This window comes from Heterocephalus glaber, unplaced genomic scaffold (genome assembly GCF_053883595.1).
Source record: "Heterocephalus glaber isolate CG9 unplaced genomic scaffold, H.glaber_assembly_v1.0 deba00001572, whole genome shotgun sequence".
NCBI classification, from domain to species: domain Eukaryota; kingdom Metazoa; phylum Chordata; class Mammalia; order Rodentia; family Bathyergidae; genus Heterocephalus; species Heterocephalus glaber.
The window spans coordinates 14,712,798-14,727,070 of NW_028258357.1; the positions used below are offsets into that span (position 1 = coordinate 14,712,798).

The 14,273-nt window shown below is 38.8% G+C and overlaps 1 protein-coding gene across 15 annotated transcripts in view; it reads left to right on the top strand.

Moving 5' to 3' along the window:
• Positions 1–14,273, top strand: part of Cfap54 (cilia and flagella associated protein 54) — a 338,714-nt gene that overhangs the window by 79,921 nt on the left and 244,520 nt on the right. For 14 of the 15 annotated variants that reach the window (XM_087192632.1, XM_087192626.1, XM_087192630.1 and 11 more), the window contains 4 exons: positions 6,757–6,885; positions 7,384–7,510; positions 9,578–9,661; positions 9,747–9,868. In XM_087192632.1, the coding sequence (XP_087048758.1) occupies positions 6,757–6,885; positions 7,384–7,510; positions 9,578–9,661; positions 9,747–9,868 (462 nt within the window). The remainder of the gene's footprint in view (positions 1–6,756; positions 6,886–7,383; positions 7,511–9,577; positions 9,662–9,746; positions 9,869–14,273) is intronic. The other variant, XM_087192634.1, reaches the window with a different exon arrangement.

Consider the following 14,273-nt stretch of genomic DNA (forward strand, 5'->3'; position numbering starts at 1 on the left):
ACTCTTCAATGAAACTGAAAGGGAAGCAATACTCCCAAATTAATTCCTGGAAGCAAGCATCACCTTGATCCCCAAAGCAGAGAAAGACCCAACTGAAAAGGGGAACTATAGGCCAATCTCATTAATGAAAATAGATGCAAAAATCCTTACTAAGATAATGGCAAACAGAATGCAGAAGATCATCAAGAAGATCATACACCCTGATCAAGTGGGATTCATCCCAGGGATGCAGGGATGGTTCAATATACGCAAATCGATTAATGTAATACACTATATCAACAGAGCCAAGGAGAAAAAGCATATGATTATCTCCATAGACGCAGAAAAAGCATTTGACAAAATCCAACATGCATTTATGATAAAAACCCTACAAAAAATTGGAATAGATGATCTCTACCTTAAACTGATAGAAGCCATCTATGAAAAACCAACAGCCAATATCATACTAAATAGTCAAAAACTGAAATCCTTCACACTCAAATCAGGAACAAGACAAGGATGTCCACTATCACCACTCTTGTTCAATATAGTTCTGGAAACATTAGCCATGGCAATTAGACAAGAGAAAGAAATAAAAGGAACAAAGATAGGAAATGAAGAAGTCAAATTGTCATTATTTGCAGATGACACGATACTCTATATAGAAGACCCCAAGAACTCCACCAAAAGTCTTCTAGACTTAATAACCAAATTCAGTCAAGTAGCTGGTTATAAGGTCAACACACCAAAAATCAATAGCTTTCCTCTACACCAATGACAGACTCACTGAGAGAGAAATAGGGCAAATAATTCCTTTCACAATAGCATCCAAAAAATTGAAATACCTAGGAATCAACCTAACAAAAGAAACCAAAGACCTCTTCTCTGAAAACTAGCACTCTGAAAAGAGAGATTGAAAATGATATCAGAAAATGGACAGACATCCCCTGCTCCTGGGTAGGAAGGATTAATATAGTGAAAATGGCCATACTTCCAAAACTGCTATATAGATTTAATGCAATTCCAATTGAGATCCCAGCAGCATACTTCATGGACCTCAAGAAAACAATCCAAAAATTCATTTGGAGCAAGAAGAGACCCAGAATAGTAAAAGCAATTCTAGGTAACTGAGACATGGCAGGGGGTATCACAATCCCCAACCTGCAACTCTACTACAAAGCTACTGTGATAAAAACAGCATGGTACTGGCAAAGAAACAGACCTGAGGACCAGTGGAACAGATTAGAAGATGCAGAAACAACGCCAGACACACTCAGCCATCTCATCTTCGACAAAGGAGCCAAACACCCTCACTGGAGGAAAGATAGCCTCTTTAATAAATGGTGCTGGAAAAATTGGGCTTCAACTTGCCAAAGACTAAAACTAGACCTATATCTCTCACCATGCACTAAACTAAAATCAAAATGGAGTAAAGATCTAAATATTAAAATAGAAACTCTGAACCAGTTGGAACAGAGGTTAGGTAGAACCCTTGAAGACATCGGTGTAGGAAAACATTTTATGAACAAAACCTCAGTTGCCCATGAACTAGCACAAACAATCAACAAATGGGATCTCTTCTTATTAAAAGGCTTCTGCACAGCAAGAGAAACCACCAGCAGTGTGAAGAGACAACCCACAATGTGGGAAAAAATCTTCACCTGCTTTTCCTCAGACAAAGATCTACTATCTTGAATTTATAAAGAACTTAAAAAGATCAGACCTCCCAAATTTAAAGACCGAATCCGAAAATGGGCATCTGAAATGAACAGACATTTCTCAGACAAAGAAGTAGAAATAGTAAATAAGTACATGAAAAAATGTTCAACATCACTGGTCATTCGAGAGATCCAAATGAAAACAACGCTGAGATTCCACTTCACTCCAGAAAGAATGGCTGCTATCATGAAATCAACCAATAACAAATGCTGGCAGGGCTGTCGGGAAAGAGGAACCCTGCTCCACTGCTGGTGGGAGTGTAGACTGGTGCAACCACTGTGGAAATCAGTATGGAGATACCTCAAAGAACTAGGACTGGAAGTCCCATTTGACCCAGCTATTCCACTGCTAGGGATCTTCCCCAAAGAATTAAAAGAATCAAACCACAGTGATATATGTGCACCCATGTTCATAGCATCCCAGTTTGTGATAGCTAAAACTTGGAAACAGCCCAAATGCCCATCAAGTGATGACTGGATAAAGAAAATGTGTTTTTTTAATAAAATGGAGTACTACTCAGCCATAAAAAATGAGAAATTAGAGACATTTATAGCTAAGTGGATGCACATTGACGCCATACTCTTAAGTGAAATAAATAGGACACATATGTTTAAATACCGAATAGGTTTTCTGGTGTGAGAAACTGAAAGTGTAAATAAGGACTAAATGTATAATAGGTAATGTGAAATAGGAAGAAAAGGGGCAAAGGGGAAGGAAGTGGGAGGGCTAGGGGAAAGGATAGAAGGGAGTGGGGTTAATATGAGAAAATGGAAAAATAGGAACAAAATCTTTGTAAATAGGGAGGACTAGAGGGGTTGAAGGGAGGGCTGGGCAAGGATGAAAAATAAGAACCAAGAGAGACTATGTAAAGGTGAAAATTTCCAATGATGAATGTCCTTATATTGTATACCTAAAATGTACCAATGATTAGAATGAATAATCGATAATGCAAAATAGGAAGAAAAGGTCCAAAGGAGTAGGGGTAGTGGGAGGGGCAGGGGAAAGGAAAGAAGGGAAAGGAAAAATGCTGAGAAATGGAAAACATGGAAATAAAGTTTTTGTAAATGGGGAAGGGTGGAGGTGGTGAAGGGAGGGCTAGGAATGAGGAATAAATAAGAACCAAGATGCATCATGTAAAGGTACAATTCCCAATGAGAAATGTAATTGTGTTGTATACCTACAATGTACCAAAAAAAGAATTAAAAAAAAAAGTCCTAAGAAGCTGGGTACCAATCAATATCATTAGGAATGGATAGGAGAATGAAGGGAGGAGTTAATTCTGAATTTACTTTCTCATATAAATGATCATCTTCTAGTTATAAGTTTCAGGGAATGCAAATTTGAGTTCTTTATGCTGAATTATGTCTTCTCATGAAGACTGTATTTGAGACTTCTCAAGCTGGGAATAGAGACTGAGGGGTGCCAGCTTCCGACCGTGGTGTTTGGGGGTCTCTTACGGTCCTGAACAAATACACAGCTTCTCATCACTCACCCCAGACATACTCAGTCATAATTCAGGTACGAGGTTCTTAAAAGTTCCTCAGGTAGACTCTTTTTTCTTTGGTACCGGGGATCACACTCGGGTCCTTGCGCTTGCACAGCAGGTGGAAGAACCACTGAGCTAAAGCCCCAGCCCCAGATAGCCTCTTAAGAACACTGGAGTTTGAAAACCACTGGCTTTGTGGGCTGCCTCTTACTCTCTGAGGTGTCTCAGGGCAGGAATAGGATGCCTAGTGGAAGATTTTGGCTGGAGATGGAAATTATTTTGGCATTTGCCACTAAATGAAGTGGATTTCTTAGAAAGTGTCAATTTTTCCTACAACAAAGAAACTAAAGACCATTTATGAGACAATGCTATTTAAATTAGAAAAGTGCATCTGCTGAGTTTGTCAAAATGAACACATAAGTTTGTGATGACAGCAACGTGAACCGCAGCCCCTAAAGTTGTGCAAGGCACAGTCTGCTCAGCTCTACCACAGGTGACTGGTACACGTAGAATGGTAACAATTGGAGATGTGGAATTATGCATCTAGGAGCCCAGCATTTGGTGTTGAAAAACTTGGAATTGAGTCTTGGCTCAGATACTGTTTGCATGACCTTAAATGAATGAGTTCATCAGTTTAAGTATCCCCATCTGTAAAATTACAATAGTACTTCTTCCACTGGGTTGTTATCCTGTTAGAGTTATTGGTAACACTATAGAAACCACTACCTAGCTACTTAGTGCGTGTGGGGCTTTTTTTGGTATGTTTTGTATAGGTCATTGAGTCTCAATTTTGGGTTCTCACATCCCACAGAGGAGAGTGAAATGGGAAGAAAAAAGACTGAGTATTGGATGGAGAGTATACAGTTCATATGCTCACTTGAAAGAGTCTGTAGTGAGATAAATTACCTATCTTGTATACGTGCAAGCTTATTTTAATAATATATGAAATACAATTGTGATTACATGACAAAACTATTTTAATATTTCTTTAACAGATGTATTATAAGCTATGCTAAGTAGTGGGTTTATGTTATAGGCCATGACAGTTAAATGATTGGTGTTCATAAAGCATTTAGCCCAGTACTTGGAGCGTGTTTGAATTAAATGTTAGCTGAGATGATGATGGAGATGATGATGAGAGGCACGATCCTGACAACAGTGTGGGTGTGTGTGGGGTCTTTGAATTTTTTGATGTTACAAAGGTATTCTGAGAGACTCTTGTTTCTGGCCAAAAGGCAAACTAGATGATTTAAGAACCTTCCTACTAGAAAACAGATAGAAATTCTGGACAGAATTGAACAAATATCCTCAGGCATATTTTACAACTCATAAGAAAGTAAGGTAAACACAAGGGGCCAAAATAGGGAATTGAAGACCAGAATGATTGATTTTCAAGTGGGCGCTGCAGTTTGGTTGCTGAGAATAGGTACAAGGAAGTTTAGGTGCTGAAGAGCCACCCAGGGACAAGAGATGAGACTTGGGCACATGAAAGATGGGCTTGGCTCTGAGACTCCCATATGAAGTTAGAACCTACCAAAGACTACAAAAGGTATACTAGAAAAGATCTGTTTATATAAGGTGATATCTCCACTTGGGTCCTGAAGGGGAGTAGATAGGAGAAAGTCTGTCCCTGATGATTTATATCCTGTCCTCAAGTTGGTTTGTTATTTGACTTTGTACTACTTGGGTTGCTTAGGAACCTCCTTGAGCCTGTGATTCTTTTGGTTATATACAATCAAATTGTGTATATTATTTTCCAGGAGTGCAGACTTAACGTTTGAAAATCTGTAATGCAGTATGCCACATTAACAGATTAAAGGAAAAAATATGACCACATCCTTAGACAAAGAAATGCAACTAAAGCATTTGTCAAGTTTTAACAGTCATCCTTTAAAACAATAACTCTTAGTAGTTAGGATTGCAAGAAGTGTTCCCTGTCTGATCAAGGGTGCCATCCAGAGACCTGCAATGAAGGTTATACCTACAGTGAAAGTTTAAATGTCATCCCTTTATTCCCTTGTGATCACAAGAATATCTATCAGTCTTCTGTTCAGTGTGTCCTGGAAGTCTTAGATGAATGAGGTCTTTATTCACAGGCATGTACCACACACTGCAGTGTATTTAGTAATAGCAATCTAATGTCCATCAGCAGGTGAGGGGGTGAGGAAATTGTGGCACACTTTTTTTTTTTCCAGTACTGGGGATCAGACTCAGGACCTTGCACTTGTGAGGCAGGCACAATGCCACTGAGCTACATCCCCGGGCCAGGCGGCATACTCTTTAGCACCAGTTCATTGCAGATCTGATGGCGAGCAAACTAGAGTCAGTGTGGCGTCGTTGCATCCCTCTCTGTAGTCACCTTTGAATTACAGGGGGAAATGTGGAACTAGTGTCTCATATTTTCTAGCATCTCATTTCCACAGAGCTCTAGGTGGTTCATCTTCCAACAGGGGGATCTTTGCCCGAATTTGTTATGCAGAAGAAAAATGATAGTTCTCATTTTGCAGTGGCAGATGGACTCTACCAACCACATTGAGCAGGTCCTTGCACTTCACCTGCTTCAGTGTGCAGTAGTAGGTGCTTGAAGTTGATGTCAGCTGTCTCCTGGATTTTTAGAGTTGCAGAAGCTTCTGAGTAAGCTCTTGAGAATTGCAGAAGCAAAATCATTTCTGCGACTTTCTTGATCTTTGATGCCCCATGCCTTCCGATGGTGACGGACACCTCTAATTCTGTGCTTGAACATCTAGAGTAGTTCTGTGTTCATAACCAAACCCTGCCTGACCCATTGAGTTATGGACACCAGCTTGAATCAGTTTCAGCCACATATGGTTGAGTGAAAGAAATCGGTCTGTAGAATGTTATAGGAGAATTTATGAAGCATGCACAATGATGTTGCATATTGTTAAGAACACATACAAATAGAATAAAAGTTTAAAGACATGAAAAAGAATTGTAAAACCAAGTTCAAGGGCAGTGGGCAGTTATACAGAAGGTTTTAACTTAATGGATATATATGTATGCTTTATTTCCTTAACAAATTCTGGAAAAATTTAGAAAATTTGAAGCTTTGAACAAAGTTGATTGCTTTTTAAGTTATTCTATTTGTTTCCTTGTGAGAATAATTACATTGAGAAGATATGTGATTTTTGAAAACTATGAGGTAGACCATTTGAGTTTGATGGATTCAGTCAAATTTCTAGCTCTGGGATTCTGAAATTTAAAACAAAAATTTCTCAAGTTAGTGTGTGAAAATGACAAATTATGTGGGGCTCTGTTTTAAAAATTTACCTGTACATTTGTTACAACCAGAATTTTAAAAACAATAAATGGATATTACATACATGTTTGTGAACTAAGTTTAAGTTATGCTTGGAGAAATGATGAGCTATATTAATTATTTTCATCTTCATTGATAGTACTCAACACTTAGTCAAAGATAAACATAGTCAAGACACAGCACTCTTGCTTTTGGGTAGACTTTAAATTTGTTACTTGATTTCCAATTATTATGAAAAGAGTATGGAGATTTTCCTTAAGTTTTCATTTCCTTTTTGTTTATAAAATTATTTTAGAAAAACCCCATGGAACAGTTGTTTTTTGCTTATGAACTCCTTGACAAAGCAATTGGGCGAATGAATTTGAATTGCATGTTGACTACTTTGCCGAATGGATCATCAGTGATTGACCACTGCTATGTCAAGGTAAGAATGGAAAAATCTGACACTAGGTTGAAGTTTTACTTAACTAGGGAGAGGGCTGTCTTTCAAGTAGGTAAGGTAAGAAAAGCATAGGGCTGGGGATTTAGCTCAGTTGTTCTGCTGCTTGTCTTGAAAGCACAAGGTCCTGAGTTCGAGCCCCAGTACCAAAAAAAAAAGAAAAAGAAAAGCATGACTTGTGGTAGCTTTTGTTTCATAGGCCAGAAATATTCCTCTCTTCTCAGAAGAAATAAAGCAAATAAGTAGTCTCTGAACTTGTCAATGATGAGGACACCGATGAATTCTGAGAGCATATTTATTACATATGAGCCAATTGCAGAGGGTTACAACACGGGCAGAATTTAATACCTCTGAGTAAGATGGTAATTTGAGTAATAATAGGGTATAGCTATTTTTAGTGTGTTTCGATAACTGTATTTCTTTTTATTTTAGTGTGTTTTGATAACTTTTCTTTTTATTTTATTTGGGCTTGCTCAACCGAAGTGTTCCCACGGTGTAGATGGAGACACTTACAGACCAATCTCAGAAAATAGTTTCATGATGGATTTGCATCTTGAACTAATTCAAGCTCAGCACCGAATAGCCATTCTACTTCTTGACCAATTGCAAGGTAGTGGTCATTGAAGCAAATAACTACCCTAAGTCAATTATAAGCCCAGTTCAAGTGTAGAATCAATTTAACTTGTGATGTGTTCTTGTTGGCTGTTTTCCAGATAAATGTGATTATTTTATTTTTCTTCTCTATTTCATAGCATTTGATTCCTTTCATTATTTACACTTTGAATATCAAATCATTGAGTAAACTACTTCAAATTATGATTGTTTCAGTTGTAGTAAATTGATGTTTTGTTAATTCCACTGAAAACAATTATTTAGTGCCTACCAAAATCTCTGTTTTCATCCTTTTATCCTTGTATGTTTTTTTCTTTTACATTTTATCTTAAACATTTATATAGTTTGAAAAGCTGTTTTCTTTATACTTGCTGGGTATAGAGGGAAGCAAATAATAGTTAAATTATCCCTGTGTCATTGAAAATAAATTGAAAACTAGATAAAGATTTTCTAATGCTTAAATGAGATTCCTTAGAATAATAACCTTGAACACTCTTTGGGTTGAAAAGATTTGGTTCAGGAATATTTTTCAAAATGTGAATAGAATCATTGTGTCGAGTTTTCTTTAAGAAACTAGCCCATAACTCTTTCCTTCATAGTGCTACTATCTTCTTTAGTGGAGGAATGGGTTGTTAGTTCTCACAGAGTTACTACTAAGTAGTGTATTTTCTGATTGTCATCCACAAATCTTCGAAGGCCAAGTGCTTTTTTTTCTTAAAGTCTGAGACCGCTTAAAGTTATTGATAACTTTGTAATGTCTCAGGTTCTTTTCAGTTTTCTGCTTTATTGAACCCTAGCACCAATTATCATTTTGTTCCTCTTATCTTTCTTCACTTAAGTATACTGCTGCCAGACTAATGCTCCCTAAACACTGTTTCTGTCATTCTTATTGAAGAACTTTACCATGGTCGCCTGTTGATGACTATGGTATTAAATATGACTCACCTGTATCTGGGATTCAGTTTTTTTTTTTTTTTTTTGAAATCCCACCCTTCTTATCTCCAATGATTATAATCAGGAGAGTTTAATTAGCACTCACAATACCCTAGTACTGAGAGAATGAAGTATTGTTTTCTGCTTTGCATTGCTGTCCACATGCAGACACATTTCCTTAACCTTTGCTGTGAAAGCAACCTTATATCCTTTCATGGAGTCTGTTTATCTTGTCAATCATCAGCCATGGTGACTCCAGTGCATTAGCGCAAGTAATTAAAACTCAAAAAAGGGATTTATTGTAAGCTTACCACCGCATTCACATACCTCCAAGGACAGAAACCAAATATTGCTAGGTCTTTTGAGGACTGGCCCTGAAAATCAAGAATCAGTGCTACCACTCCTGTCTTGGTAGGCTAACAGAGCTCTTCCTTTCCTCCCTCATCCATATTCTTTCTTGCTGGACCGCCATGATGGCCATACACCTGTGTGGACAACTGAACTACCTGTTTTAATTGACAGTCTTGGGAGAGCCTCTGCCTGGGTTCATGCAGTAGTGGGAGCTCTTGCAACGATCCTGATGACACAGTTTCTCCAGAAAGGTAGTCGGGATCAGGACTTGCCATCTGTACTTGATGGAGAAGGAAAACGAACAAAAGTTCACCTTCAAAGGGATGATTTTATTTTATTTTTTATCATTGGGAAATTCTATGCCTCAAGGTATAATATGGCAAACAAAAGAATTTTTTTTGTTTGTTTGTTTTGATTTTTGGTGCTGGGGATTGAACCCTGGGCCTTCTCACTGAGTCACATCCCCAGCCCTTTCTTAGATTTTATTTTTGAGATTAGGTCTCTCCAAGTTGCTAAGATTCCAGACTGGGCTTGAAATTGTGATCTTCCTTCCTTAGCCTTCTAGAGTTCTAGATTACGGGTATGAACCACCACACCCAGCTAAAAAAAGTTTTTTATGGTAAAATTGCATGACAGATTTATTTCTATATTTGTCTATTAATGAAAAAATGATACCATACATAGAGGAAGCAATAATTTTACAAATAGTTACTCTTTAAAGTTTAAAAATATATCCTGCCTTAGATACAAACCTAATTATAATGACAGTCATCTTCTTTAGTTTTGCAGACTTCTTTTAGCAAAAATATTTCTACCAAAGGTTCAGAGAAGTTAAAACAATATGGAAACACTGATTGTTTTACAGGTAATTAAAATTGGGATATTTCTCCCAAATTTGAATGACAGTTTATTATCTTACCATTTTATTAAAATATTTGTTTGTTTCACAGAATTAAGTGTAATGAATAAAATAAAGAAAAATAAACTATCCAAAGCAATTTACCTAATGCAGAAAGCTCTTTTAATATTTGAGAATGATCCAACTTCTACATCTTCATGGAACTTTTTGATGGTAACAATATTTCATTCTTCTTTTGTCCTGACGTATAACTTCTGTTACAATGAGTGGTTGATTTCTCTTTCTTAGAAATAATTTGTTGCTCTTACATTTGATTATGGACTTTCAGGTTTTCCATATGTAGTCCTGCCTGAGCAGGGGGACCAACCTGAACATTCCTAAAGTGACTGGAAATGTGAGATTCTCTCTCTGTAGGAGCAACCTATGTGGAATCTATATAGGAAGCCAAGTAAAATAAGAAGGAGTCAAAGTGGAGGAAATTACAGAGTTAGAGTGACACTGTGCCAGCCCACTATATTTCTTACCTTGGAATTAAAATGCTTAAAGCTCACTGGCGAAGGTACCTTATCTCTCAGATGGGTGTGGCTAACCTGTGTATCATTCCCCTTGTTGTGGATATCTTTTTTTCCCTTGGTGCTGGTAACTGAATCCTGGGCCTCCCCATGCTAAGGGCGTACTCTATGACTAAATTACATCCCCATCTCTTTTGATACCTTTAATTGGTCCACACTCTGGCCTGAAAATTGTTGTCTTTCTGCCAATTCATTTTATGTTGATTTTAATTAAAGTTCCTGACAGCAATCACTTTTCAAATTATGGGATCTTGTTGTTTTTGCCCCTGTGTACAGCCTATAAAAGTTTGATTTTATTAGCTTGTTAGCTTTCCATTACTGCAACAAAATACTTGAGATAAACAATGTAAACAGGAAAGGTTTATTTTGGCTCACAGTTCCAAAGGTTTCAGTCTGTGGTGACTTGGCCCTGTTTCATTTGGTCCTGAGGCAAGGCAGTACAGCCTGGAGGAAGTGCATGGCAGAGGAAACCTGTTCATCTCAGGGTAGCTTGGAAACAACAATGGCAACAGAACAAAGAGAGAGAAGGAGAGAGAGAGAGAGAGAGGAGAAGGAGAGAGAGAGGAGAAGGAGAGAGAGAGAGAGGAGGAAGAAAAGAAAGAGGAAGAGAGGAGAAGGACAAAGAGAGGTTGGGGTCTCACTATGTTCTTTGAAGACACTCTCAATGACTGGCCTCCTCAATGAGGCCCCACCTCTGAAAGGTTCCACAATCTCCCAACAGTGCCCCAGGATGGTGGCCAAGACTTTAACACACATACCTTGGGGGAATACTCTAGATCCAGCGAATGAGACCTGAAAACACAACAGAGGATAATGCTGCAGCCAACTTGGCTGATAAGGGAAAGGAAAAATTAGGTCTAAGCTAGGAGGAGGATGCAGAGCAGTCAATACCTAAGGCCCCATCAAAGAGGGAAGAGGATGGGCTCAAAAAGCACAGTGCAGGGATTATCTTTAATGGAGGCTGGGCTTCAGGGCAGACATCTCCTCCTTTGACATAGAAGGGAAGGAGCAACAGACAGACACAGATGTAAAAAGTGTGTTGGTGTGGCCGCAAGGAGCTGAGTTGATGTCTTCTTACCACAATGATTTGATGAAGTAGGAGGCAAGGAAATCTGCCAGCTTGGGGATGGAGGGGTAGCTGTGGTGCCCCGGGGGAGGGTGCAGGTGATGGGAGAGTAGAGAAGAATAGATGAGGGGGTTAATGCCAAGCAAAGAACTGGTCAGCATCATGAAGTTTTGGCTGAGGTCGGAAACCATGAATTTCTAGAGGTCCATCTTCACAGTGGCATGACATTATCCTGATGTGGAATTCTTAGTAGTAGTAACGGTAAAGGATTTGTGAAAGGAAAGATTTTTGCGGGATTGGATTTTAAGAATGAAGATAGGGATTAAATGTTCCTGTTGTGAAAAAAATGAGTGCAGATTGGGGAAGAAAGTAGCACCATCAAGTATATAAAGACTCTGTGATTGTGGAAATAGCAAGGGACAGCTCTGTGAGATCAACTCAGGACCAGAAAGTAAGGTTCTGACAGAGCTAGAAAGTTAAGTGAGGTTAGCAAGTGGAAAATTGGAGTTTAAAAATTCTTGTGTGTGACACTTTCTGGCCATCTGTCCATCATTTTATCTATTCAACAAATAATTTTGAGTGCCTGTGATCCATTCAGCAAATATTTATTGACTCTTCATTCTGTGCCTGGTAATATACAGAAGGTAGGGAGATTAAAAAACCCCCAAAATCATTTATTCAGCAAACACTAATCGATAACCTTCTCCTTGTGGTCCTGTCTTTGTGGTTCTTGCTCTCTCTTTGTGCTCACTGGAGTCATTCATAGGTAGTTCCAGTTATTGGAACACAGAGAAGTGCTAGGTACCTGTGGGTCAGTTTCATAGATGGTTTAATTACAAGAGTTCTAGAAGAATTCAGCAGAGGAGTGCCTAGCTCAGCAGTAGGGGATGTTTAGAGAAACCTCTAGGAGACCTCAGATGAATGAAAGACAATGAGAGACAGATGACATGAAATTGAATACTGAAAGACACTCTATTAGACTGAAGCTAAAGACTGAGAAAGGACATTCCAGGCAAAGAGGACAACGTATGCCAAGGTCCTGAGGATGCAAAGGTTATAGAGGGCTTGAAGTCCTACAGGCACTTCACTGTCACAGTCCTAGATGTAGCAGGGAAAGCAGGGACCTGGAGAAGAGGATGGCAATCCATGAGACCAGAGGAAAAACAGAGATGAGTTGTGAGAAGTCTTTTACAACAGGCTGAGAGTTTTCATCAGACAGATGCTGTCATTGTTCAAGAGGTCTGTCCTGGAAGTATTAGGGAAGAGCTTCATTACATTTGAATTTCTAGGGTTTGGAGGCAGTTTCATGGGGATGTTGGGCAGTCTGAATTGACAAGGCCAAGTGGCCTCTGGTCTTTGTTGGAAGGCTTCTAGGGTGTGTTCAGATGCATCCAGAGATGCTTCCATGGCCATTTGCTTGGAGGGCATTGGTGCTTCAGTCCCATTTCAGTGAAAAATAGACTTTCTCTTTCTTTTAGAAGTGTTGCTGCAAGGACTAATCCTGTGGCTCTCAACATCCAGAAGAATAAAACTATGGAGTTTTCTGTCTTGTTTTATTGTGACTCAGCCCTGTTTTTTGGTGCCATGGCATATGCCCCTGCCCAGTTATGTCTCTCACTTCCTTCCATGGGGGCTGGGAGTATAATGGACATGTGGGAAGTTGCATGTTTCCAATCCATATCTCTTCCTTCTGTTTCTTAAGTGAAATTATTTTAACTAAAGAAAAATTATGAGTGTAATGTCCTGTTAGGAAAGACTGATGAGATGCATTTAGAGGCTCTGATTTTTATGAGGACTCCTCCAGAAGGATTTTCACCAACTGGGGAGGTGTTGAATATTTATTTTGAGATCTTGTAATCATCTGCAGCCACCTCTGCTCCTCAGAGGTAGTTTTTATCCAAGTCTTAAGGTTTAATGATCAGTCCTTAGGGTACTGTCCCAAACAGTGATGTTATAGCTCAAGTAATTGCCAAACTTTCTTTCTTTAAAGAAGACAAATAAACTTCTTTCCCTTGGCAATCATTTTCTGCTGGGGTACTTTACAGGATGTTTTACATTATTATGATCTTGTAATAAAATTGTCCCTAATCAGTAGTTGCTGTGTCACCCGATACCATAAAAAGGTATAAAAAGCTTGGGTCTTTTCTTAATCCTTAAATAATTCATACCTTGTTTTAGTTTTTCAAAGCTTTCCTGCCCTTGTGGATGCAGTTAATCTCATCAGGTGTCTGTTATACTCCAGATCAGTCAAAAGTGGACCGAGTTGTTGTCACAAATGAGGGAGAAACCTTTGATAATAATTGTTAGTTTTCCAAGCGAGACGACAGGTGACTTTCCAAATGAGACAACTGTTTTGGTTATTTGACCTCTAGAAGTCCATTTTGGCTTTTTACACATGATGCCCTCAGTTTCCTGTAAAAGGCTGTCCCAGAACCAGTGCGGGGTGACCTTGATCTTCTACTTGTGACCGTGTGCAGCAGTCAGGGAGGCTCACATCGCTGCACTTGGTGCACGTGAGAGTCCACCAGCAGGGACATTCGGTGTCTTCACAAATGAAATTTTCTGCTGGAAAGAGGCAGAAATTCTCAATCCCAAGGATAAGGGTTTCCAGGGAAGACTTCTGTACTGTATAGTTTTCTGTACAGAAGAATTTCTTCTTCCTCCTTTGATATAGTCAGGTGGAACTAGTTCCCCAGAGGAATTGTAGTGATGCTGGAGAGGCTGATTGTTCCATCCTTGAAAAATGAATTTTCAGGAAAGGGGTAAAAAGACTAAAACCTCAGTTATGCACCCAGTAGAAAAGTAATAGCCAAAGGGATGTTTGTCTATCTTTAAGGAGTGAAAGTTTGGCATTTTTTTCATTCCAATCCATGTGCCGTGATCCTATTACGATAACTATTCTGTAGGTCTGGTTCCATTCTCCGGCTGCTATGGTCCAGACCTGGTTTTCCAATGGCTTCTGTTGCAAAGAAACTGAATG